The 25,763-nt window shown below is 46.3% G+C and overlaps 1 protein-coding gene across 2 annotated transcripts in view; it reads right to left on the reverse strand.

The window, feature by feature from the left end:
* The window catches only part of KSR2 (kinase suppressor of ras 2), a 526,538-nt gene that overhangs the window by 53,159 nt on the left and 447,616 nt on the right, over positions 1 to 25,763 (reverse strand). For both annotated transcript variants that reach the window (XM_055235579.2, XM_055235580.2), the window contains exons 12-14: positions 25,166 to 25,238; positions 21,389 to 21,437; positions 19,168 to 19,535 (exon numbers count right to left, since the gene is read on the reverse strand). In XM_055235579.2, the coding sequence (XP_055091554.1) occupies positions 19,168 to 19,535; positions 21,389 to 21,437; positions 25,166 to 25,238 (490 nt within the window). The remainder of the gene's footprint in view (positions 1 to 19,167; positions 19,536 to 21,388; positions 21,438 to 25,165; positions 25,239 to 25,763) is intronic.

The following is a 25,763-nucleotide window of genomic DNA, read 5'->3' on the forward strand; positions in this document are numbered from 1 at the left end:
CTTATAAAGCACTGCAGCTCCAGTACCTACTACCTCCTGGCTATGTTGGCTGAATGACTGGACAAGCGAATGAATGGATACACAAATTATTAGCAAAGTTATTTCTGAACATTTTGATCAGGGGACACAGATCTTGATCCTCTACTACTAAGAAAGAATCTTCAAAGTCAATACACATGTCACCAGTATTGGGCCCAACGAAACATCTTCCCTGTCAAAATTAGGAGCTAAATGTGAAGGCTTTCAGATGCGATTTTGTAAATTATTTCAACCAGGCGGCTTGGAAGAATTAGACTATGAATTTTATTGGTTCTCCATATTATATATTAATACTCTTTTTTGGCAGCCTGAAAATGACATTTCTCTTTCCAGCCAATATCGCCTCTTTCTCTACTTAGCAAACATTGATATTTTTTTTCCTGAGTTGTTAATTTCAGGTTGCAATTTCCATCCCTGTTTGGTGCATACATGTGACAGTCTGTTTGCTTCAGAGATTGAGAAATAAAATCCTCTGGGTGTCAGAAGAGTTTTGGGTCATCTACAAGCCTGACTGTTTCCTCCCAGCATAGCTGCCAAGACCACACACCTTTTTAGAGAATAAATGTAGTAGCCAGGAAGTGACAGAGATGGGGTTGCACCAAAGTATAGGATTCCAGAGTGCTATGCAGTTCTGACTCTGAGATGGGAGGAAAGAGAAATTTAGTTTGGCATGGCTCATTCTGGGAATAGTTCAGTGGTTCCCAGTCCTGGTTCCATAATAGGATTGCCTGGAGATGATAGATAGATAGATAGATAGATAGATAGATAGATAGATAGATAGATATCGATCTATATATAGATAGATTTCTTTATATATGTATGTGTGTGTATATATATACATACACATATATAAATAAAAAATCCACCCCAGATGGACTGAATCAGGATCTTTTGGGGTGGAGGGTGGAGCCCAGGCATCACTTAGAATTCAAAAGCTTTCAGGTAGTTCTAATGTTCACCCAAGGTTGCAAACCACTGGAAAAGCGGAAAACACTCATTTTAATTCAATAAAGGAAAAAAGTCTCTCATTTTCATTAAAATCCACCTGAAACACTATTTGCCCCTCACATCTGCTTTGTATTTTTCTGTTTACAAAACACTTTCACCTACATGATTTAATCTACTGCTTGAACTCTGTGGGATGGGCAGCAGCGTGACCGTTCTACACAGCAGGAAGCTGAGGATCACAGAACTCAAGTGACTTGCCCAAGGCCATTCAGCACGAGGATGGCAAACTAGGTCTTCTAACCTCAAATCCAAGAGGCTTTCCTGAAATGAAAGGACCCGAGATCTTTAAGTCACTTATAGAAGGCCATGGCCATTCATCTCCCATAAGGGAATGAGTTTAAGGGTCCTGGTTCTGAGACTTGACCCCAAAGGACATTCATTCTTTCTAGGGTTGACCAAAGGCTTTTACTAGGCTACTGAAACAGCTAACATAGAGCCAAATGTCAAATTCAGACTGAATGGGCAGAAAGAGGCCAAGATATACTCCTTAGAGACTATTTTGAGATAAAGCGAAGGCTTCTGGAGTTGCAAAGCAGGGGCTGTGAAGGCTGGCTAGTGTCCTTCTGTCACCAGCACCCCCATCTGCCTTCAGACAGTGAATGTGCTGAGGCTTTTATTCTGATTGGTTTTCTTGAGTGGGTTAAACTACCCCCCTGCGATCTTGTTTGAACTACTGATTTGCTTAGCAAACACTTTGTCTATAAATAATGAGTAAGTAAACTCCAGCCTGCTGCTGATTGCTGATAAATTCTTATGAGTTGGGAGTTAATGGGGTATAAAATAGGCAGTGAGCAGCCCCCACCCCCACTCCTATTGGAAATCAGGCTGAACTACCTCAGGGCCTGCTAAATTGGCACCTTCTCTCCCTGTCCCCATGGCCCAAGGCTATCCTCTTCCCCTCCATTTATTATCACCTCCCAGGCTGAGATAAAAAGCCACCCTCCCTTGTCATCTTCCCAGGGTCATAGACCTCTACACTCATCAGCCTTGAGATCCACAAAAGTTAGACCCAAAGGGAAGGAAACCTGCAGGAAAAGACAATTCTAATTATTTCAGTCCTGCTGCCTGTATTTTCCTTTGAGGGGGAGCCTGTTTTGTGTTTACATCAGGGAATGTGATCCATAGATGTGCGGTTCACTAAAATTCCCATCTACTGATGCTCCCCTAGACTTATTTGTTGTTGGCTCTAAACACGTGATACCAGAATGATGCTGACCACAGCCCTTCCATGCTACTGGCCATCATGCCTTGCCTCAAGGAGTTGGCTTTAATTGTGACACACTGCCTGCTTCCATCACATCCCAGAAGAAAAGCCCCACTCACAAACTTCTAGCACCTGGGATTGCACGTTAATGAGTAAGATTTTGACAACTATTTGCTGGACAGCTAGGTGGCTAGAGTAATGATGGGTGAGTGGATGGGTGCATGAATGGATAGGTGGGAGGGTTGGAGAGTGGGAAGATGGATTGATGGGTGGATGGATGGATGGATTAATGGTGATTAGACAGATGGGTGGGTAGGTGGGTGGATAGCTGGATGTTGAATAGATAGATGGGTGAGAGGGTAGGTGAATGGATGGGTGGGTGGCTAGATTAATGGTGGGAAGATGGATGGGTGGGAAGTGGATAGGTGGACTGACAGGATGAATGGGTAAATGGATAGGTGGATGTTAAACAGATGGATGGATGAGAGGGTGGGTGCATGGGTGGATAAATGAGTGGATGGGTAGGTTAATGGTGGGTAGATGGATGGGTGGCTGGATAGGTGGTTAGTGGGTAGGTGAATTGACAGGATGAATGGGTAGATGGATAGGTGGATGTTAAACAGATGGGTGGATGTGAAGGTGGGTAGATGGATAGATGGGTGGATGGATGTTGAATAAATGAATGGATGAGAGGGAGGGTGGGTGGATGGGATGGATGAGTGGATGGATGGTAGGTGGGCTTATATTGAATAGACAGATGGTTCAGAGGGTGACTAGATGGGCAGGGGGACGGGTAAGGGGTCTGGGGGATATAAGATGGTTGAATTGATAAGACGATGGATGGATGAGTGGTCATTCACTTCTGAGGGTTCAGCTTAGGTCAAACAGGTCCAGACAAGGAGGTACATGGTCCAGCCAAAGATAAAGCAGACAATGTTATAATCATTTCAAAAACAAGAAAACAGAGCTAGAAGGTTGAAAGGCTTGTCTAGAGTCACATAGTGGTAGAAGAAGAACGTGAACTCTTGGCCCCCTCCTCTATCCATCCCCTTCCCTCTTTGTATTCAGCACCTGATGGAAGGCCCAACCCTCCGAATGCTGGGCAAAAGCACCATGTTTTCACCTCCAATTCAGGAGCCAGGTGGTGAGATAAGGCCTAGGGATAGGCCAGCACCAAGACTGGAAAAGGGACCGAAAGAAAGAGAACAGGGAGGTGGGAGAGCACACAAACCAAACCCTGCAGAAGGAAGGGCTGCAAGGCCAGCGGAGCCTAGCAACTGCAGCTTATTGACAAGATAGAATAATAATCCACTGAGCTTCAGTGCTGTGTCTCTAGCTATGAGAGCTTGTCAAAGGCAGCCCTTGTTGCTCAGAGAGAGATCAGACCCAGGGAACTGAGATGCTCTGACAGTCCTCAATGGTCCACAAACACTTCCAAACAAGTCCACCGAGAATCCTTGATCTGCGCCTCCAAGTCCCGAAGGGCTGTGCTAATAACAGCCATGGAGGGACTGGCCTCAGCTGGGGAAATTCTGAGGATGCTTGTGACCCTCTTCTTTGCCTTTGAAGATACCTGATCTGTTCCCTTCTCGAGGTTCCTCTCAGTCTTTTAAACACCTAGAAGAAACAATCTTCTTTTGAAGAGGACTCGAAGTCAAATCTTTTGATTTAAAGCAAGAGTGACTTCTCAGCTGCACACTTTCTACTGCCATCAAAGGGAGAAGATGACAAGAGGGCTGGGGAGAAGGGCCTCTGCTTCTCATCACTCAGTCTCAGAGCAAGGACAGACACTTCCCTGGAGACTACTGAAGGGCTTGAGTCCCAAGAACGGAGGCACTGACTGTGGGTCCCCTCAGTTGCAGTTCTAACTTCAAATTTTGGTCACCTACACCTGCCAACTCAAGAAGAAAGTTCTCTTCGGCAATAAGGTGCTTATGTATACTTGCTTTGACAACAGCAGGCATGAGCTCAAATCCTAGTTCCATCAATACCAAAAGCACCAAGCCCACTGATACGTGAAAAAAGTCAAAGTGCTTAGAACAGTTCTGGACACATAGTCAATACTTCATAAACTATTATTATTACTACATAATTTAAAAGATTATTCCACATTTCTGTAGTCTTGGTCACTTTATGAAGAATTTTCAGTTTTGCCTAACCACCTAGAGAAATGCACACAGTTACCTCTATATGATAGATCAGAACACTAAGGCTCAGACAGGTGAGGTGATTTTGTCCAAGGTGACACAGCTAGCAAGTGACAAGGCTAGAACATTCATCCAGGACATCTAACTCCATACCCAATATTCTTTCTACTGCAGCAAGGGACAAGAGTGTTGTATTTACATCACCTCCATTGAGTACCTGTGGTGCAATGCTAGCAGTAACAATATCTGCAACAGGCCAGGAGCAGTAGCTCATGCCTGTAATCCCAGCAGTTTGGGAGGCCAAGGCAGATAGGTCGCTTTGAGCTCAGGTGTTTGAGAACAGCCTGGGCAACATGGAGAAACCCTGTCTCTACCAAAAATACAAAAATTAGCCAGGCATGGTGGCATGTGCCTGTGGTCCCAACTACTCGGGAGGCTGAGACTGGAGAATTGTTTGAACCCAGGAGGTGGAGGTTGCAGTGAGCTGAGATTGCACCACTGCATTCCAGCCTGGGCAACAGACCGAGACCCTGTCTCAAAAAACAAACGAACAAACAAAAATCCGCAACAACAGCAGCAGATGTCAACACTAATCTAGCACTTGATGTGTACCAGGCACTATTTTCAGATCCAAATCTTACAAATTTTACCTAATTCATTTAATCTTCACATTTATCCCACCAGGTAGGGACTGTTAGACTATTACTACCTCCATTGAACGGATGCGGAAACTGAGGCTCAGACAGTCTAAGTGATTACCAACACAAAAGAAAAACTTGTGGGCCGGGCGCGGTGGCTCACGCCTGTAATCCCAGCACTTTGGGAGGCCGAGGCGGGTGAATCACAAGGTCAGGAGATCGAGACCATCCTGGCTAACACGGTGAAACCCCGTCTCTACTAAAAATACAAAAAATTAGCCGGGCATGGTGGCGGGCGCCTGTAGTCCCAGCTACGTGGGAGGCTGAGGCAGGAGAATGGCGTGAACCCCGGGGGGCGGAGCCTGCAGTGAGCCGAGATCGCGTCACTGCACTCCAGCCTGGGTGAAAGAGTGAGACTCCGTCTCAAAAAAAAAACAAAAACAAAAACAAAAAACTTGTGTTAGCAAATCTGCACTGAAGTTCAATTACTCAAGACCCAGAACAACTAGCAAACCAAGAATTCCCCTACAGGCTTTTTTGGTGACCCTCAGCTTCTGTTTCCTGATGATCCACAAGGCCAGGCACTGGCGGACACACAGGTGCTCAACTCTGATGTGGAAGAACATTTCTTTCCAGTTCAAAATTTCTATATGGCAGAAGATTCTTACAAATTTTACTTTATACCCAAGAGTAAGAGAAGTGGCCAGACTACGGCAGTGACCTATGAAATTCATCTTGGGAAGGCATGGAGAATAGCCAAAAAGAATAACCAAACAAAGATTTTATGCATTCTTTAAGATGACACAGTACAGCCTGGCAGGGTTAGGACTCAAGCTCTGAAATCAGAGGTCAAGGTTATGCCCTAGCTTAGCCTGACACCAGCTATACATCTTTGAACAAGCCACCTTACCTCTCTAATCCCCAGCTTTCTCATCTGTAAAACAGGATAACGATTTTAAAAAGCAGTATCTACAAAGTCCTTAGCACAGTGCCTAGTGTGCAGTAGTTGCTCAAGGAATCTGTTCCCCTTAATAAATATCTATAGTGCCATTTCACAAGGAAGCCCTCTTTCATGTTAAAAATCATCCGCCCAAATGACCAACTTCCCTTCCGTATTTCTAAAGGACAGTGGTGGCAAACATCAATGATCACTTTGGAAAACAATACTGCTCAGTCCCCAGAGAGGACATTTCTCCTGGAAGTCAATGCATTTCCTGTCTCAGCGACCCCACACTGCCATTCTGGTGAATTTTAGCTCTTTCCTGCTGGGAACTGTTGCTGGGAAAGGACCTTCCAGTTCTGTCCTTGATCCTTCCGATGACTCCGATAACTGAAATAGTCCCACTAACCTGGTTCAGAGGGTGAAGAGCTCCACTCCCAACTGAACGCTAGCCCTACACTGGAAATGTACATGGTATGCAATTACAGGTTGAATTATCAAGTTACAGATTGAGTTGTCAAATGTCACTGGGCAAGTGAATAAAGGAAGTCTGCATGCAGTGGTAAAACCACAGCCTAACAAGATGTTAAGGCTGCAAGAATTCTGAGGGACACTTTTCTAGTTGCATCCATTTGTCCTTTCAACACCAGCCTCTAAGCTGCTGACCACTCCCCCTGCTGGACACTGAGTGTCCCAAGCTTCCATGACAATACCCTCTCCTGGTTTTCCTCAATTCTCTGGTTCCTATCAGTCTTCCTTGCAGGAATGCTCTGTCCTCTTCTCTTCTCAGCTTTTTCTTTCTCCCAACAAAGCTGCTGGTTCTCAAAGTGGGGTCCCCAGACCTGCAGCATCCGTATCACCTGGGATGACTGTTAAACATTGTTAAAATGCACATTCCCAGGCCCCTCCCAGACCTACTGAATGAGAAACTCTGGGGGTAGGACCCAGCAATCTGTGTTTTCAAAAGCGCTCCATGAGCTTCTGATGCATGTTTCAGTGTGAAATCCATGCCTTCTAATACTGTCTAATACCCATGCTTTCTAATACCACCCAGCATGGATGGCTCCCAGGCTAACATCTCCAGTCTAGAACTCATCTCTGAACAGTGAGATATCTAAATGTCTACTTAACATCACCTCTTAATAGACTTAGACTTAGAGGCACCTTACATTCAACATCCCCAACCAAAGTCTCTTGATTTTGCTTCCTGAGCCTAACTTCAGTAGTCTGGTCCCAAACTTTCCCTCCTCCATCATGTCCCACCTTTCCCTCCTCTATTTTCTTCCAGTGACACCAGAAAGCCAAACATAGCTTGGCTTCCCCCATAGGCAGAAGGGATTTCTGGGCACTGGACATCTAGACAACAAAAACCAGTTTCTCTTGGAGGAAAACCTCTCCTAGGATTTCTGTAGTTCACCGCCCACCCCCCCCAAAAAATCGGTGAGTCTGGGGATATTGAGTCATTCTGTCTGTCCTCCCTCCATTTCGTTTCCCTCTTCTGCCAAACAAATTCTTACTTCACAAAGATATATGCTCTCAATGCATATATTAATATATCTATTGATTTTCCTCTTGCCAGTCATTATCAAGATTTATTTATCCTCACAGCCCCCCATTGATTGAGGAAAGCAGTATTCCTAGTGGTCAATCAATCCTGATATACTCCATGACAAGGAGTCAATATCTATTTATTATTTGATTTATGGACTTAATTATCTTAAACATGATCAGGCAGGGGGCAAGGCCAAAGTTGAGTAGTGATCAAGCAACTGGAGCCAGGTTGGGAATACATCAAACCAAAGCCTGGGGCCCAGCAAGTTTCTGAACAGTGCAGACACACTGACTTTGCCCTTCCCACTCTCACCACCCCAGCATCTGCCGCTGGGGAAAGGGAGGGAAAGTGACAAGTGGCAGGGTTTCAATTTGTGCCTGCTGCCAACTCAACAAGTCACAAGCCAGGCAGGTTTGGTGGTTTGGACAATGAACCTGATTTGGAGGTAGGTCAGCTGTCCTCCCCAGGGAATAGGACCCAGCAGTGGGGCGTTCCTAAGGTGTCCGTGGGGCATAAGAAAGTGGGATTGACTCAGGCACGGCTAGAAAGGGAAAGAGGACGAGAGGGTGGGTGGATACAAGCTTCAGTATGAATCAGACAGTCTCTTCCTAGCTTATGACCTTGGGCAAAATCATAATTAAAAGCCGATTCCCTGCAATCTGACCAACCTGCGTGCATTACTGGTTTTTCTGTCTTTTGAATCCCTTTCATGATCCCTTGAAGTAGGTACTGTTCAATTCCCCTATTTACAGACAAGGAAATGGACTGCATGGTACCTACTTCAGAGGGTTGTTAATTACAACGTTGTCTCCCTATGTAAAGCTGTCCCCATACTCCCAAATCTTTGTTTAACCACTGCCTGCCGGCAACACTGAGGAAACCATTCCTTTGCTTTCTGGAACACATGTTAAGGGCCCGATGTTGCCCACACTTGCCTTCAAAACATGCAAATGCAGCTGGCTATTTTTAACGTTGGTAAATAGTGAAAGCTGTTGAAAATGCCTTCGTTTCCAAAGGCCTGCCAACTCCCTGTTGCTTTCCCCTACGGGAGGCATGCCAAAAATCTCTTAGAACCTAGGGCATTAAAGCCTGCATTTGTTCCTGCTAATGTCTGATTAGGAGCAACACTAACCATCCACACCATTTTTGGAGGAGGCGAATACATCAACAACCCTACTGCAAGCTCTCTTAAGAAGAGGGAATGTCCCAAAGTAGTCTTTATAAAACGCAAACCAGACCGTGTCCCTCCTCTGGTTTAATCCCTGCGTGGCTCCCCTGACTGCCTTTGGGAGAAAGGTTCAAGTTCCTTAGCCTGACTTGAAAGGTCCTTTAAGATCTCTTTGGTTTCTCTCTTTTTTTTTTTTTTTTTTTGAGACAGGGTTTCACTCTGTTGCCCAAGCTGGGGTGCAGTGGTATGATCATGGCTCTCGCACTGCAGCCTCAGTCTCCCAGGCTCAAGCGATCCTTTTGTCTCAGCCTCCCAACTCTCTGGGACTACAGGAGCACACCGTCACATCTGGCTAGTTTTCGTAATTTTTGTAGAGATGGGGTGTTCCTATGTTGCCCAGGCTGGTCTTGAACTCCTGGGCCCAAGAGATCTTCCCACCTTGGCCTCCCAAAGTGCTGCAATTACAGGTGTGAGCCACCGTGCCTGGTCGGGCCTCTCTAGTTTCATATCTCTTGCTACTCCCCATATACATCCTCTACTCCAGCTCTTGCCCCTCCCCTGGCCTTGCTACCTCCTACCTCTAAGCCTTTGCTTATGCTGTCCCCTCCATTAGGAATGTCACTCCCTTCTTGTCCATCTGCCTAATTATTTGGTTGGATAAGGGGCAGGTTCCAGGTCCCATGTACCCCGGGATCTTATTGCAGAGATCACGACACAGTTAATTTCCTTGTCTGTGAGCTCCATGAGGGGCAGACATCATGCCTTCCTCTCTCTATTTCCATCATCAGGCACTGGACCCTATACACAGTAAGTGAGTGGGGCAAATACTCCTTTATTGCATTGTTACAACTTACATCATATACTTGGCATCTCTTCTCTTTTCATTACTGTTACTTCTCCCACATCCTATAGTCATCCCTCCAGTGAGTACTATATTTTCCTTATGTCTACTCATTTCTCAGTGATTCTAAGTAAAAAGCACCATTCATTGTCTGCTGCTACACTTGCCTAGAGGAGCAGGCTGTGCTAATGCGTGTGAATGTATTTTTGTAAACTTATCCATTCAACAAGGATGTATGGAGGACCTAGTATTTTGGGGGCTGGGGATACAGAGGTGAGTCAAATAGCTGAGATCCTTGCTCTCCTGGGGCTTATGTTCTAAAGTGGGGGAGGGGATGCAGGGGAAAAAGTAGGTGAGCAAACACAGAAGAACAAAATAATAATTATCTTATGATGAGAAGCACCTTGATGAAAATAAAATGCAGGCTAGGCGCGGTGGCTCACGCCTGTAATCCCAGCACTTTGGGAAGCTGAGGCGGGCAGATCATTTGAGGTCAGGAGTTTGAGACAAGGCCGGCCAACATGGCGAAACCCCATCTCTACTAAAAACACAAAAATTAGTTGGGTGAGGTGGCACGTGCCTGTAATCCCACCTACTGGGGAGGCTAAGGCAGGAGAATTACTTGAATCCAGGAGGCGCAGGTTGCAGTGAACTGAGATTGTGCCACTGCACTCCAGCCTGGGTGACAGACCGAGACCCTGTCTCAAAAATAAAATAAAACACAGCAATGTAATAAGAGGAGACAGAGATGGGAGAAGCTGCACAGCGGGAACAATTTTGGGTTGGCTTCCTGACTTCATGCTGCTCTGGTTGCCTCTACTATCCAGCCACTTCTTCTTGGTCCCCTTGCAGAATTTCCCATCTCAACCGGGCCACAATGCTGCAGGTGTTCCGGGCTTCAGGTGCTCTGGGCTTCGTCCTCAGGCAACCCTCCTCTTTTCTCCAGATGACCTCAGCTTCAGCAGAAGTCCATGACTTCCATCACCACGTCCATGCAGATGACTCATACACGGTTATTTCTAGTCCCAACCTTTCGTCCAAGCTTGAGACCAGGATACCTGGCTGCCTACTCAAGATCTCCCTCTGGACGGCTCAAAGCTTAGAGAGGTCCAGTAACTTGGCCAGGGTGCAAGCCAGGAGCACAGCTGGGACACAAATCCAAGTAATCAAACTGCAGCCACTGACTCCTATCATTTGATATTATAATAAACACAAAACACTTGCTGTTTGTAGTGTCAAAGATGTTTTGGCACCTGAGAGAAAATATATGACTTCTACCATTTGCTGCTACCATTATTATTATTGTTGTTATTATATCATTATTGTTATAGCATCATTTTATAGGAGATAAAAGTTATTGAGCACTCCAGTTACAGGAGGTGCTATGCTATAGTCTTTTCGTATACATCTCTAATTCTTATCACCATCTTGCAAAAGAGATCAATGTTATCCCCATTCTATCTGTGGAGAAATTAAGCAGGAGTGAAGAAATTTGCAATAGACCCAAATGCCAAAGGGGAGTGTTCCATACACATTGTTTAGTGAATATAGCAAGTCATGAAACAGGGTTGCTGGTATGGGTCTATTGCTCATGGGAGAAGAAGATCTATCCATAAAGATGAATGTGTGTCTCAGAGCTCCTGGCTGTTCATAAATCCCACTGTTTTCCTCCTGAGAATACAGTTAGCTATTTTCCAGCCTTCTTTGCAGTTAGGTATGGCCAACAGACTCAGCACCAGCCAATGGCACATAAGTGAAGTGATGTGTACCACTTGCAGGCGGCTTACAGACCACCCCCTGTCTGTAGGATGTTCCATGCCCCTTCCTTTTTCCTTAGCTAGAGGCAGAGGACTGTGCAGCTTAGAAGAAGGCAAATCCAAAAGATGGACATGGTTTGGATCCCCCCGTATGTGGAGAAAAGCCACCTACCATCCAAAAACTTGCGTCTTGGACTATTACATGAACAAGAAATAAACTTATATTGCGTTAAACCACTTCATGGTTTAAGGCTTATTTGTTACATCAGCTACCATTACCCTGACCAATACAAAGTGTGAATTTACACATATTCTGGGACAAATGCCTGGATGGATATACACTAAGATGTTAATGTCATTCTCTCTGGCTGGAGGCATTGTGGGTGAATTTCATTTTCTTCTTTCTGCTGATCTGCATTTGCAATTGCAAACAAGTCATTCACTTGTGTAATAAGACACACAATTTTTTAAAGTGATGACAGATGTCACGCGTGCTAATTCAGGATCTTTGAGATTTGAGGAGAGTGGTGGCCAGTGGTGAGGTCTTCGGCCATGCAAATCGCAAATCCTCTGCTGCTTATAGGATGTATTACACAGGCGTATGCAATGTACATGAGATGATGCTGATAATAATAATGATAATGATGCTGTACATTTATAGCGCTTCCTTCACAAAAGTCCCAGGGTGCTTTACATTTCAGCACAATTAAAGGCAGCCACAGACAAAAAACCTTTTCAGCTGTGCTTTATAAAGGGAAAGCGATTCAGCTTTTTGAACATAAAAGGAAGCCGCTTCCACTCGATGATGGGGACGGAATCTTCATGTGCTCAGGCCCCCCAACTCCTGTACGTTATATTTAGGACAATCAAACTGGCCTGAAGGGAAACAAAAATCAGAAAGACCACAAGTACAGGAGTTACAGAAAAAGCAAGTTGATTGAGCTACCACCTTAACAGAAGGCAGGGTTCTCCATGCATCTGTCTGTCAAATATAGCAGCTTGGTGCTATTATATTTGAAAGCATGGAAAACAGGAACTGATTTGGAGTTGGAAATAAATAATCTATTAAGTAGTTCCTGATATTTACTGGATTTAAAAATGCAGTGCAAATGAGGCCCCATGGGATTTCATTACTACCTTGTCCCTAGGAGATGGGTAAGTGCTGGATATTTCATGCATGCGGGCAACAGTTAACCTCACATAACTGAGAAGATGCCTCTCAGACTCTGGGAACCCAGCGAGGGGATTGGTGACATGCGCCAAATGAGAAATTTTTAAAATCATCCTGGGGGGCATGGGGAAATCCAGTTCTTCCTTCCTCTTTTTTCCTGGGGCACACAGTCTGAGCCTCTCAATTACAAGATGTTTAGGTAATGCCCCTAATACCTCGCCCCATCCTACTCCAGTTCGTGGGAGAGGATCCTGATGAAATTCACTGGTATCGTTCCTGAGAGCCCCACACAGGTGGAAACGGCAAACTGACAGTCAGGATACCCCAGGACCTTTTCTCTCGGCTTGTGCCCTTTGGCGCTGGGTTTCCTTGATGCCATCACTATTCTAACCCGTATGCATTTTGACACATTGAACCAACCAGCTGAGTGCAAGAGGAGGTAGGATTTTGGCCATCAGGAAACTCCCAGAGTAGTGTGGGCAGCTTCCATTTAAAACCTTACGTGGGCTTCCCATTGCCTTAGGATAAACGCTACATTCCTTTCTATGGCATTCAAAGCCTTGCAATTATCTGGCCTCTGCAGCCCCTTTCTAGAGCTCCTCAAACGTACCAATCTCATACCTACCCCAGGGCCTTTGCACCTGCAGTACCTCTACCTGAACTGCTCTTTCTCTGCCTCTTGGCATGGCCATCGCCTCTTCATCGTTAGATCCTAGCTCAAATGTCACTTCCCCTATGAAGCCCCCTCTGAGCCCCTCTTCAAAATAGCCCTCCCATCACTCTGACCCATCGATCACTCTGTCTGTGGCTTTCACAGCACTTATTACAGTGCTTTAATGATCTTATGTGTTTGTTTAACTTGTTATTGTCTGTCTCTTCTGGAATGCAAAGTCCACAGTACAAACTGTAGACACTGTGTTCTGAGTGTCTATCATGTGGTCTGGCACTGTGCCGGGGTCCGATGAATGTCTGTGGAAGGCACGTTAGTGCAATGTGCTAGCACTGAAGCTAACAGATGGCTCTCAGGCCCCTGGAGGTGCTGATATTGGGTCATTCTAGGCCCTCACCCATTTTGGACTCAGCTGCACACCTCTCAGTAGTGCCTGAGAGAAGAGGTTTCCAAGGTGTGCCCGAAGCTCTTGGCAGTCATAAAAGCAGTTTGCTCCAGATGGGAAGAAGGACCCGCTTTCTTTAAAGCGGCAGGTCTCACAATTGAGCATGAACCAGAATTCCGTATAGGGCTTCTTAAAACCCAGCTTGCTGGACACACCCACAGAGGTTCTGATTCAGCAGGGGAAGGTGGGAGAGAGAATTAACATTTCTAACAAGTTCACAGGTAAGGCTGGTTAGGGAACCACATGATAAGAAGCACAGATTTAAATAATTTTAGAGTTCTACAAAATAATTTGGGGAGTGGGGAAGGGGGTGAGGTGGGGGCTTCTGTGAGGGACTGTATGTTCTCTGAGTTCTGCACAGCAGTTCTGTGAGTTGCCAATATTTGTGGAATGAGTGTTTTGCAGGGAAAGACAGTGTGTGCATTTCTTTGAGGGGATGTGGGAAAGAGAACACGAGAGAAAGAAGAGAAGAATTGGTGTGTAATTTAGGGTATATGTGGAAGAGGAGTGAGTGTGTGTGCACGTGTGCACGTGCATGGTTGTGCTGGTGCCACAGGAATTTACAGGGTATTGGAGAAGCACATAAACACCAGAAAATCAAAGCTACAAAAATGAAACTCAGTTCTAATAGGCCAGTGGTTCTTAAACTGTGGTGTGAACAAAATCCCCTGGCACTTACTAAAAAGAATAGAGGTCCAAGCTAATTGAAGTAGGATGGGGCCTCAGCCCTGAATTGTGATCAGTTTCTCCAGGTGATTGTGAGATGACCAAAAATGCTGAATCTCTGTGCCATGAAAGTGCTCACAGATGGAGCCCATTCCCCTTGATGTAGCTAAGGCAGCCATTGGCAAAGAAGGAACTTACTAGACTAGTATTCAGATATACATTTGCTTATTCCCAGTTCTGCCAGTTATTTGTTCTATGATTTGGGCAAGGGCTCCCTCTGCCTTTCTGACCTCAGTTTTCTCACCTGTAAAGTAGGCACAAGGATAAACAGAACCTCACCACGCCTGGTCTGAAGCAAAGCACTTGCTGAAAGCTGATGGAATCTGTGGCTTTTTTGGTTTATTTTTGAGGGCTCTGCCTTGGTTCTACCCCAAGACCAGGGAACTGATTTCAGCAAAAAGGCTCAGCATGCCACCTAGCATGGCTTGGCTTCTGCTGGTTCAGAGCCTCACCCACTGTCAAAACAGCAACCCTAATATGGTGATCTTCATAACACAGGGTTTGCCAGTCTGACCGAGGGCAGCAAAATGGGGTAAAAGCAAGGACACTGGGTGTCCACTAAGATCATCAGCTCTTTGATTACAATGGGAAGTTTGGGCAGATAAACGGATCATTTCCTTGAACTGTTGTTGCCTTTGCACTAGGCAAAATATCTCCCTTTGTGCACCCACCCTTTATTTTTGAGGCTTCCTCATTCTTTTCCTCCAACAACACCATGTCGCACCCCTGCCTACAGCCCTCCAACGGCTGCTCACTGCCCTTGGCATAAAATCAGGACTCCTCACCGGGGATTCTACAACTGAGGGTTCAAACCTGGCTGTGTGATGGAGTCCCCTGCACTCTGGACAATGTCTCGGGGGGCATTTTTGGTTGTCACAACTTGAGGCTTAGTGCTACTGGCATCTAGTGAGTAGAGGCCAGGGATGCTGCCAAACATCCTACAGTGCATGGGACAGTCCCCACCACAAAGGCTTTTCTGACCCCAAATATCAGTAGTGCTGAAGATGAGAGACTCTGCTCTGGGACAGGGCCCGGCACTGTTACTGTATTAAAAGCTCCCCTTCCTCCACCAGGCTTGAGAACCCCTGCCCTCTCCAGTCTTGCTCCTGACAGCTTCTCCACCCTCACCTTCTCCCCTTTGCCCTCATCGGCCACCATCACAGTCTTTTTTCTGGAATCTGCATTTTTACACCTTTCTTCTCCTAGGACTCTGGTGCAGGAAGGTCCAGGTACACCATCTTTGAGATGCACTGTTTCCAGCTGCTTCTCAAACACAGCTCATTATCAGACAAGTAAAGAATACTGTCAGAGTTGGCAGGACACTGCGAGGAACATCTGCTTCCACCTGCTCATTTTACAGAAGGAGAAACTGAGGCTTGTGAAACCCTAGGTAGCAAGGTAGAAGGGTGAGAGACACTTTCACTCAACTCTATTGGCTTTCAGATTTCACCTGGAGTTTTTAACATGCGTGATTGTGCAGACCGTCGATAGCTTTGCAATAATCCCATAATGACCCAATTGTGAAACAATTTAGCAATCCTGCTGCTAATAGCATTTGTGGCTATAGCAATTGGGTAACTAGTTGATTATTACTCATTCCCCAAGAGCCACATATATTGCATTGCAAGGAAGCTAATCTTAGAAATACTTGTTAACTTCGATGATAATTACTAAGTAATTGGCTAGAATGCGCCATTGTGAATTGATCCAGAATATGCCAGGTAATTATCTGGTCTTATGTTCCCTGTAAAATAAATCTAGGGTCCAAAAATGGTTCCAGTTGGTTGGCTATTGTCCAACCATCAACCTCTGCCAGCCAATCGTGCGAACGCAAGTGATTAATCAAATTACTCAAATATTTGGTTTCAAACTGAACGTGCAGATAAGAAACCTGGAGAGCCAACAAGTGGACAGTGCTGAACAGAGAGAGGGATGCACAGAGCCCCTCCCTAAGATAAATATATAACAACACAATAATATGGAATCAATGCCACTTCTTTGGGGCTCATCTGGCATCCTCACACAAAATACCAAAACACTTCAGAAACCAATTACACATCCCAAAGCTGCAGAGTCTTTATCGTGGTGCCAGGAAAAGGCTGGGCTATTTGTGAAATCTGTAGGCAGTTATGGCGCTTGGGGAGGGGGGCTCAGAATTCTGTACATAATAGAAGAGGGCCGCAAATGCAGCTGGCTTGCAGGATGAGCAACACATTTTCATAATGACCACTCGTTTTTCGAGGATGGCTGCTGAGTTTGTCTATTTCCAACTTGCTAGCCTTTGAGAAGGGGGTGAGGGAGGCATGGGGATTAGGCTCCATAGATAATGCTGAACGGGGAGGCAGGAGGGTGGTAAGGAACTGACCAGAGAGAAAGATGGGGTAAGAGCTTAAGATGGGAGCAATGGAGAGGCCAGGGGTGGGGAAAAGACCACCCTCCAACCAGACTTGTGTATCCCAAGTAATAGGCTATTGACTGCTGCTAAAAGATGATGATATATACTGGGTAAGAAAGGGAAGGAAAGGGAGCTAAGGGCCTCTCTGTAGTAAATCGCAAAAATAGCCACAGATTGTCCCCACCCTGCATCCATGTCCTTGCAGCGGGACATTGCAGATCTTCCCATTCAGAAGTAGAGGCTGTGTCTCCATGCCTGGAATCTAGTGGAGAATAGGAGTTGCTTTGGCCAACAGATGTAGGTCTTGACCTCTTGCTGCACTTGGAAACCTGAGACTGCCATGAGAATGAGCCTGAGCTAGGCTGTTGTGGATATCCCCTGACAGTCTGCCAACCAGCAGATACATGAATGAGGGCATCTAAGACTGACTATCCCTTTGTTGACCCAGAGCTGACCACAGCCAACTACAAGAACCCAGCTACTGAGTCTGGCTCAGCCCAGAACTATCCATAGGATAGACAGAAACCACTGAGTTGTGGAGTCGTTACTCAGCAAAAGCTTACACTCAAAACAGCTCAGCCCCTGAAGATTACCTGGGCTCATTTCTTCAGAGCCACTTCTGTCTTGTGCAGAGTTGAGAACCACCATTTTTACCCTGATTTAAGGAGGCTTGGAGGCCCATCCCTAGATCTCTAATCTTTTACCAGTGCTTATCATTCAAAGCACGAGTCACTCCAGTCAACCCACCATCTGCATCATCTATGGATACAGAATATAATGTACCTTCTACCAATCACCAAGTTCTTATAAGTGGACTCAAGAAGGTTTTGTCTCACAAGGGAAGAGATCAAAGACACACCAGCTCTTCTCTGAGCCCACAGCATCTGTTCTGGGCCTGCTAAGATGCAAGACTTGTGCATTTGGGGTCTCACTGCTTGAGCTGAGTAGAGGAAGGAGAGAGCTCCTAACGGGCCCTTGGCATCACAGGTCACACTAAGAATGCCACTGCAGAGGCCAGTCCTAATGTCACAGGAAAGTCAATGCCAGAGTTTAAAAACAAACCGAAGGATTGTTTCACAACTGTTCCATCAAAACCAAAGCTATTTTTCTCCCAATGCCTCAAACCTCTGGGAGAGGCCAGAGAGCAAATCCGAGAAAGTCCGAGAAACATTTTCGCAATGTTAGTTCTCTATGAACTATCCCTTCTGTGTACTCATAGACCACAGATCCTGGATATTCCAAACCACAATGGTAAAGACTGCAAATGTGCTCTGCAACCTTCATGAAAACCAGAATACCAGTTACCAGAATCTTGGCTCATGCTTGTCATCCCAGCACTTTGGGGGGCCAAGGCGGGCGGATCATCTGAGGTCGGGAGTACAAGACCAGCCTGACCAACATGGCGAAACCCTGTCTCTACTAAAAATACAAAATTAGCCAGGCATGGTGGCGCATGCCTGTAATCTCAGCTACTCGGGTGGCTGAGGCAGGAGAATCGCTTGAACCCGGGAGGTGGAGGTTGCAGTGAGCCGAGATCGCACCATTGCACTCCAGAGCTGGGCAAGAAGAGTGAAACTCCGTCTCAAAAAGAAAAAGAATCTTAATCCGGGGTCTGCAGACTATGGCCCATGGGCCAAATACAGCCCACTCCCTGGGTTTGTAAATGAAGTTTTATTGGGACACAGCCCTGCAATTTCATTTGCAGATTGTCTATAGCTGCTTTCAGACTACAGTGGCCGAGTACAGTAGCTGCTACAGAAACTGTACAACCCACAAAACTGAAAATATTTACTATTGGGCCCGTTACAGGAAAAGTTGGCTGACTCCTGATTTAGTCGAATATACTCATTTCACATATGGAGAAAGTGACTCTTTGAGAAGCTGTTACACAAATACTTGGAATAGAGGGGGAACTAGACCCGATGTTTCTGATTCCCCATTTAGTAGTCTTTGGTTTTGCTAAAGAGTTTTAGCATTAAAAGTATTTTCTGGGGTTAGGCGTGGTGGCTTACAGGCCTGTAATCCCAGCAGTCTGGGAGGCTGAGGCAGGAGGATCGCTTGAGGCCAGGAGTTTGAGACCATCCTGAGCAACATAGCAAGACCCCATCTCTACCAAAAAATGAAAAAATTAGCCAGGTGTGATGGCACACACCTGTAGTGCCAGCTATTTGGGAGGCTGAAGCGAAACGATCTCTTGAGTCCGGGAGTTCAAGGCTGCAGTGAGCTATGATCATACCACTGCATTCAAGCCTGGGCAACAGAGGGAGACCCTGTCTCTAAAAAAACAAATAAATAAATTAAGTATTTTCTGGAATCTTAAGTCTTAAACCATGTAAGTAAACTGTGCGTGGTAGAACTGGAGATGGTCTATTAACCAGAGTGGTCAAGTAAGCAGAAAACCATTTCTCAACCATGCCAGAAGCAGAGTTTCGCCAATCTCTGGGTGGAAGCCCAGGTGGAACTGACCTGGTGATGATGGCCAGGTGAGGCGGGCTCATGCAGGCGCCCATGAAAAGCACCACGTTCTCATGCCGCGTCTGCCTGTAGGCCATCACCTCCCGCTTGAAGGCCTTGAGCTGGTCCTCGTTGTCCCTCTCAATGTCAATCAGCCGGATGGCCACCTCGCCGTGCCAGCGGCCGTGGTACACTTGCCCAAAGCGGCCCTTTCCAATGAGCTCGCCGATCTCCAGCTGCTCAAAGGGGATGTCCCACTCCTGAAGGAAGATGCTGGTCTGGCTGGCCTTGCGTGGGAAGCTCCGGGCTGAGAGGAGGGACAGGTTCATCTCCTCAAAGTCATCCTCTGACTCCTCGGCCTCATCATGGACCTCTTCATTCTGTGGCCGGAGTGGGAGAGAGGTCAGAATTGTGTTTGCCGCTGCCCCAGCCTCCCTCATGTCCCTGCTGGGTCCCGTGCGCATGCGTAGGTCTGGACACATCTCTGCGTGCATTTGGAGCTTGTGCAGACACACGTCCCTCTGTCTCCCCAGGTCTAGAATCTGGTCTAGAATCATACTACAGTGAAGGTGCTGATAAGGGAGATCATGATCATCCACCTCTCTTGTGCTAAACGGGGGGATAGTGAGGCTCAGAGAGAAGTGTTATGGGGATCGCCCATTCTAGTTTGCTGGAAGCTTCCTGGTTTTAGCACTGAAAGTCCCATATGTTGCCCTGGGAAGTGACTCACTCCAGGTCATGCAGCCAGGCAGAGGAGGGACTAAGATCCAGGTCTCTGGACTTAAATATCCAGTGGCCTTCCTATTCTTCCATAGCCATCTGGTTTGGCTGTTTATGTGCATGTGATAAAGTTGACAGGCTAGACAGGCTAAAACAATGGGTACATCGTGCATCTGCATGTAACACAGGACAACCGCCAACATGGAGTATCTTTTGCTTCCCCCAGGGAATTTGGAATTGATGATTCAAAAATTGGGAGAGGTCAGAGCTACAATCTAGATGTCTGAGGCTCCTGCAGCAGCTGGGAGAGTAGGAGACATGAGAGTGAGGGGTTAACAGAACGGTCTTAACAATCAGACAAAGCGAGCTGAAATCTGGCCTCTGTATGACCTTGAGCCAGTTGCTTTACTTCCCTGAGGCTGCCTTTCCTCATTGTAAAGTGGGGGTAATAAAATCTGCCCCAGGGCTGGTGTGAGGTTTTAGATGAAGGCCTGTTAAGTTCTTTGTACAGACCTGACCACCTGTATTAAACAACCACTGGGAGGCCCGAGAAAATGCAGATTCCTGGGCCCCACCCAGGCACTATTGGATCAAAATACCAGCAGGCCAGGACCAGGAATCTGCATTTTTATCATGCATACCCACATGACTCAGGCATACTTCGGCGTAACTACCACTAGAGTTAAATGCTCAAGGTGTAGGGACCCACCTTATCGGCATGATATCTAGGGGTGTGCTTGGGGGCTAATTGCCTCTTGGATTCTCCTGCGGAACTGTGGGAGCAGCAGGTGCCAGGGCCAGCGGGGATTCCCAGAGACCCTGGGACCTCATGAAATAGGCTGAGAAGGTGGCCTCTTGACTGGGTACAGGTCTTCCTGACCCAAAATACCTGAGCAAGCTGCCCCCAATGGCACACTCAGGAGAAACAATACAGGGGACATTGGTTTCTCCCGGGATCATTTTTCAACAACCAAAATAGTCCCAGAAAAGAACACGATTTTCCTTGGAAGCCCTGACTCGCTTCCTTTCAGTACAAGACACAGTACGGTGGCAGAGCTGAGGGGCCAGGACTCCACGGTTTCCAGCCAGGGCACTTCATGTATTTCTGCAGCCGCTTAGGCTGGGAAGAAGCCCCAGAGCATTCTCAACACTTCCAAGCCCAGCATCCCTGAGGCCCCCACCTCCTCCCACGTATTCTTTCCGAAGGCAGTAGGACACATCCCCCTTGGTATTCACCCAGCCCTGAGCTGATCTTTCAACTAAGAATGCAAATCTCTTGACAATTTCCACACAACTGGCTTTTCCATGATGCATGCCATATAATGGCCCATTAGGCTCAGTGCTGGGAGGGGCCACTGCTTGCTAATTGTCCCAGAGTTAGAACATCCATCAGTCAGGGCCACCACAGCCCCCACCTGACCCAAGCCCTCTGCATCATCCAAAACGTCAGTCGGCTTTGCCAAGTTCTGGGCAGTCCCTGGAAAATGTCGCTTCACTGCTCTCTGACTCTCACCTCCGACGTTGGCTCCACTTCAATTTGAAGTAATGGATTTCCTTCCAAGCTGTAAAGAAAGAAAAATAAACGTGATCCCTAGGTGAAAAGGTAGGTCTATATGTTGAGTTTAGCTACGTACGAAGAACCCCCAGATGGGAAGTCTTCACCACCAAGCCTTTATCTCACATTTCATTTCAACACGTGTGTCTGAAATAATCCATAACCTCGACACACACACACAACACAGTGCGCAAGGACCTTGTTTTAAGTTGATTTTCCGGTCTGCTAGGGCTCATTTTTCTTTATTGCTTTGGTTTCAACTAATCTAGCAGCTTTCTTATAAATTGGCCTAAATGCCCTGGGTAGACAAGTCCTCAGAGCTCTATGTGTTCGCCAGGAAAGAATTAATCAGATCTCCGAAGTTCACACAAATTTGGAATTTCTTGGAAGGATCTCAGTGTTCTTGTTTGTCTGTTCATTCATGCATTCATGCGACTATTTAATAGATGTGTGTGCCAGGAACAGTGTTAGGCCCTTGGAGGGATATAGAATTGAAACTGGCAAGGCTTCTGACCTTCAGGAATATCGTGTTCCTACTGAGGGAACTAAAGCCAGTACGTAGATACTATGCAGGGAGGCTAAAAGTAACAAGGCCAAAAGTTAGGTATGAATTGGATAAATGGAGTGTGGTGGGAATTCCAAGATGAGAGAATTACTGAGTGTATTTGAAAGTTCCCAGTGTTTGAGGTAGGTCTTGCCAATCATATGGAATTAGGATGTGTGGAATGAAAATAAAAAGACCATATTGAACTGGAAGACACAAGTGTGTGTGTGTGTGTGTGTGTGTGTGTGATGCATTCATAAGCTCATGAGCTGCAGTTCTGTTCTTAGTAAGCAAACATGTTGGGTATAGATGCTGACGGGGAGTCACAATTTGTGTGAGCACTGCGTAGGTATTATGGGATGTGCTTTGTGCAGGGTTGTCTTGTGTGCATGTGAGTTGGGTGTATACACAGGATGTCAAGGGGGATGCTGTATGCCGATAGTATAATTGGGTGTGCATTAGAGGTGTGAGGGGACTGTCAAATGCATGTGACATTTGACATGTGATGGATGTTGGGCACAGTGTGCATTAGAGGTATGCGGGGTTTAGACTTGAGTATGTGCATGTGTTTTTGAAGTGCAACAGGGAGACAGAACTGGGCTATTGAAGACATGGAAGAGCTGAGACAGGTGAGAAAAAAGAATCACAATGAATACCCCACCCCTCCTTTCCCATTTCCCCAGTAGATTCCCCCTTCCCCGTCCTCATTTGGAGGATCTCCCCTATCCTGACCCTCAGATCGCAGGAAGTGGCTGACTCCACAGAGTCAATCCACTTGCTGGATGGGGTCCTGGTGAGAGAGAGTCTGAAAGACCACAAGAACTAAAAGAGAACGAAAGGTCAATTCCAAAGTGGCATTTGCCATGATATTAACCAATTACTCATAGCACAGCCTGGGAAAGTGGACTGAACCTGCACGATGAGCTGACATGCTGGGAACTTGATGCCCTGGGGGAGACTTGGCTGGGACAATGCAGCTGGAGTCCCTCCTCATGCCCAAAACCAAAACAGGCCACCCTCCTCTCTGCATCAAGGTACAATTCCAGCAGCCAGGGCTACAATTATTTCCCTCTGCAAAGAGTTGCCATCACTCCACGCACATTTAAGCAGATCGCAAGCAGCTATTGACTCTGTTTTTTGCTGGTACCTCTGGACTGTCAGTTAATAACCTGGAGTTCATCTTGCACAAATTGTAGAATTGGTTTATGTGAAGCAGAGCAATGATCTCGAGCTAGATGTCAGCACCATATCCCCCGGCAAGTTTCTGCTCCTTTGATTTCAGAGATGTACCATGTAAGTCTTTAACAAAGTCCGTAAGACCAGTCAGAAAAGATGAAGCAGTAGGGACCCAGAAGAAAAACTAAGTAGGCACAAAGGTGAGTTAGGAAACTGGTCAAATCCTAGCAAGCCCCAGGCTTCCATCACAACCAAAGAAGTTAAGGAGGTGACTTTGTGACATCACTTTTTTTTTTTCTTTAGACAGAGTCTCCCTCTGTTGCCCAGGCTGGAGTGCAGTGGCACAATCCCACCTCACTGAAGCTCCACCTCCTGGGTTCAAGCAATTCTCCTGCCTCAGCCTCCCAAGTAGCTGGGATTACAGTTGTGTGCCACCACGCCTGGCTAATGTTTGTATTTTTAGCATAGACGGGGTTTCACCAGGTTGGCTAGGCTGGTCTCGAACTCCTGACCTCAGGTGATCCTCCTACCTCGGCCTCCCAAAGTGCTGGGATTACAGGCGTGAACCACTGCACCTGGCCAGGGTGACTTCACTTCTGCTGCACAAGCAATAAACCACCTGGAAAGAGGGTCTGTTTCCTAAGGATGCTACACACAACGATGTTCATTGCAGCATTATTTACAACAGTGAAATATGGGAAGCAATGTAAAATCCAGCAATAGGAAAATGGTTAAGAAAATTATACTACATCAATATATCATTTTACAGCCATTAAAAACAATGTCAGACAGGTGTGGTGGCTCATGCCTATAATCCCAGCACTTTGGGAGGCTGAGGTGGAAGGATCGCTTGAACCTAGGAGTTTGAGACCTGCCTAGGCAACATGGCGAATCCCTGTCTCTACAAAAATAAAAAATAAAAAAAAATACAAAAATTAGTTGGGTGTGGTGGCACACACCTGTAATCCCAGCTACTTGGGAGGCTGAGCTGGGAAGATCACTTGAGCCCAGGAGGCTGAGGCTGCAGTGAACCGTGATCACGCCACTGCATTGCAGCCTGGGTGACAGAGTGAGGCTCTGTCTCAAAACAAACAAACAAAAAACAAAAACCAACAATGTCTATGGAGAGGCTAAAATAATATTCATAAAATGTGATGTTCAGCATAAAGATAACAAAGCAAGATGGTAGCTGCTTGCATATATTGTGGGTCATAACTATGTAAAATATAAATGGAAAGAACACATAGAAGTTCTAACAGTGGTGAGATCATGAGTGATTATTTTGCCTTTCCCTTTTTAAAGAATAGCCCAAATTTTCCAAAATTAGCTTATATTATTTTTATAATAATATAAAACAGAGGTTAGCAAATTTCTTTCTGCAAGGGGTCATAGAGTAACTATTTTTGGCTTTGCAAGCCATACAGTTTCTATTACAACTACTTGACTCTGCTTCTGCATGGAGAAAGCAACCATGCACAATACATTGTAAACAAATGGGCATGGCTGTGTTCCAATAAAACTATATAAAAACAAGCAGGAAGTTGAATCTGTCCCATGGGCTATAGTTTGCTGATTCCTGGTATAAACCTAAAGTTATTCCATGTTCAGTTTTGAAAGTTATTCCATGTTCAGTGACATGGAATAATTGCCCTTTCATTAAGTACTAGCTATTGCCTGGGGAAAGTTGTCTTCCTAATCATAGAGGGGGTTATGGGTCCTTAGGAAACAGTCTAGCCCCTGGAAATTGCATTTGACAGGCAGGGGCAGAGACACAAGGCATAGCTGCTCATGAGGAACAGCACTGCCTCTCTCTCCACCTCTCTGACTGAGCTGTCACACTCTTTCTCTTTGCCTAAGTTATTCCCTATGTCTCTCTGGCCCCCTCGTACATCTCCCTCTGCCCCCAACTCCATCAGTTGCAGGAAGAGGAGGAAAGAAGACAGGGAACCTGAGTGGATTGTAGGACCGGGGCTGGGAAGCTCGGGGAAGGGGGAAGATGTCTCTGTCCCACTTACATTGGATTCGAGGTCACCGGATGCAGGATGACCTGGGGCGCCCGGGTCGGCGTCTCTGGCACCGGCACCACATCTGAAAACCAGAGATTGGAGATTCAGAAAACAAATGTGAAGTCCACAACCCCCGCAAAGGCCTGATTCCTGGGTGACATGGCAGCCAATTTTTCACCAGATCTTGGATCTCTGCCCTTGGCCAATCTCCTTTCTCCTTTCCTGGACCACCTGGACTCTACCTGCTCAGCTGGACCAGGGTTCTGGATGACATCCTCAACAAAATTCCTCATTGTTGAGTAGGGGGCTGCCAGAACCCTCAAACATCTAGCCTGAAGCATTCATTGGTCATCTCTGAATCTTCCTTTCTCCTGGGTTCCCTTTGGGATGATAAGGCCCCTTGGTTTCACATCTTCTCAGTACCCAGCTCAGGACCCTATGACCATCTTTTTCCTGCCACATGGCTCTAGACCCCTCCTCATGCTTGCCCAGTGTTCCAGAGGGTTGCCCAGGCACTCAACCCTCTCAGGCCTTTCCACGGTGCCTTGGGACCTCCTTGGGTCCCACTGTGCCCACTCTTTCTTCTCCACTTCCATGTTCAGCCATT

Source organism: Symphalangus syndactylus, chromosome 13, assembly GCF_028878055.3.
Source record: "Symphalangus syndactylus isolate Jambi chromosome 13, NHGRI_mSymSyn1-v2.1_pri, whole genome shotgun sequence".
Lineage (NCBI taxonomy): Eukaryota > Metazoa > Chordata > Mammalia > Primates > Hylobatidae > Symphalangus > Symphalangus syndactylus.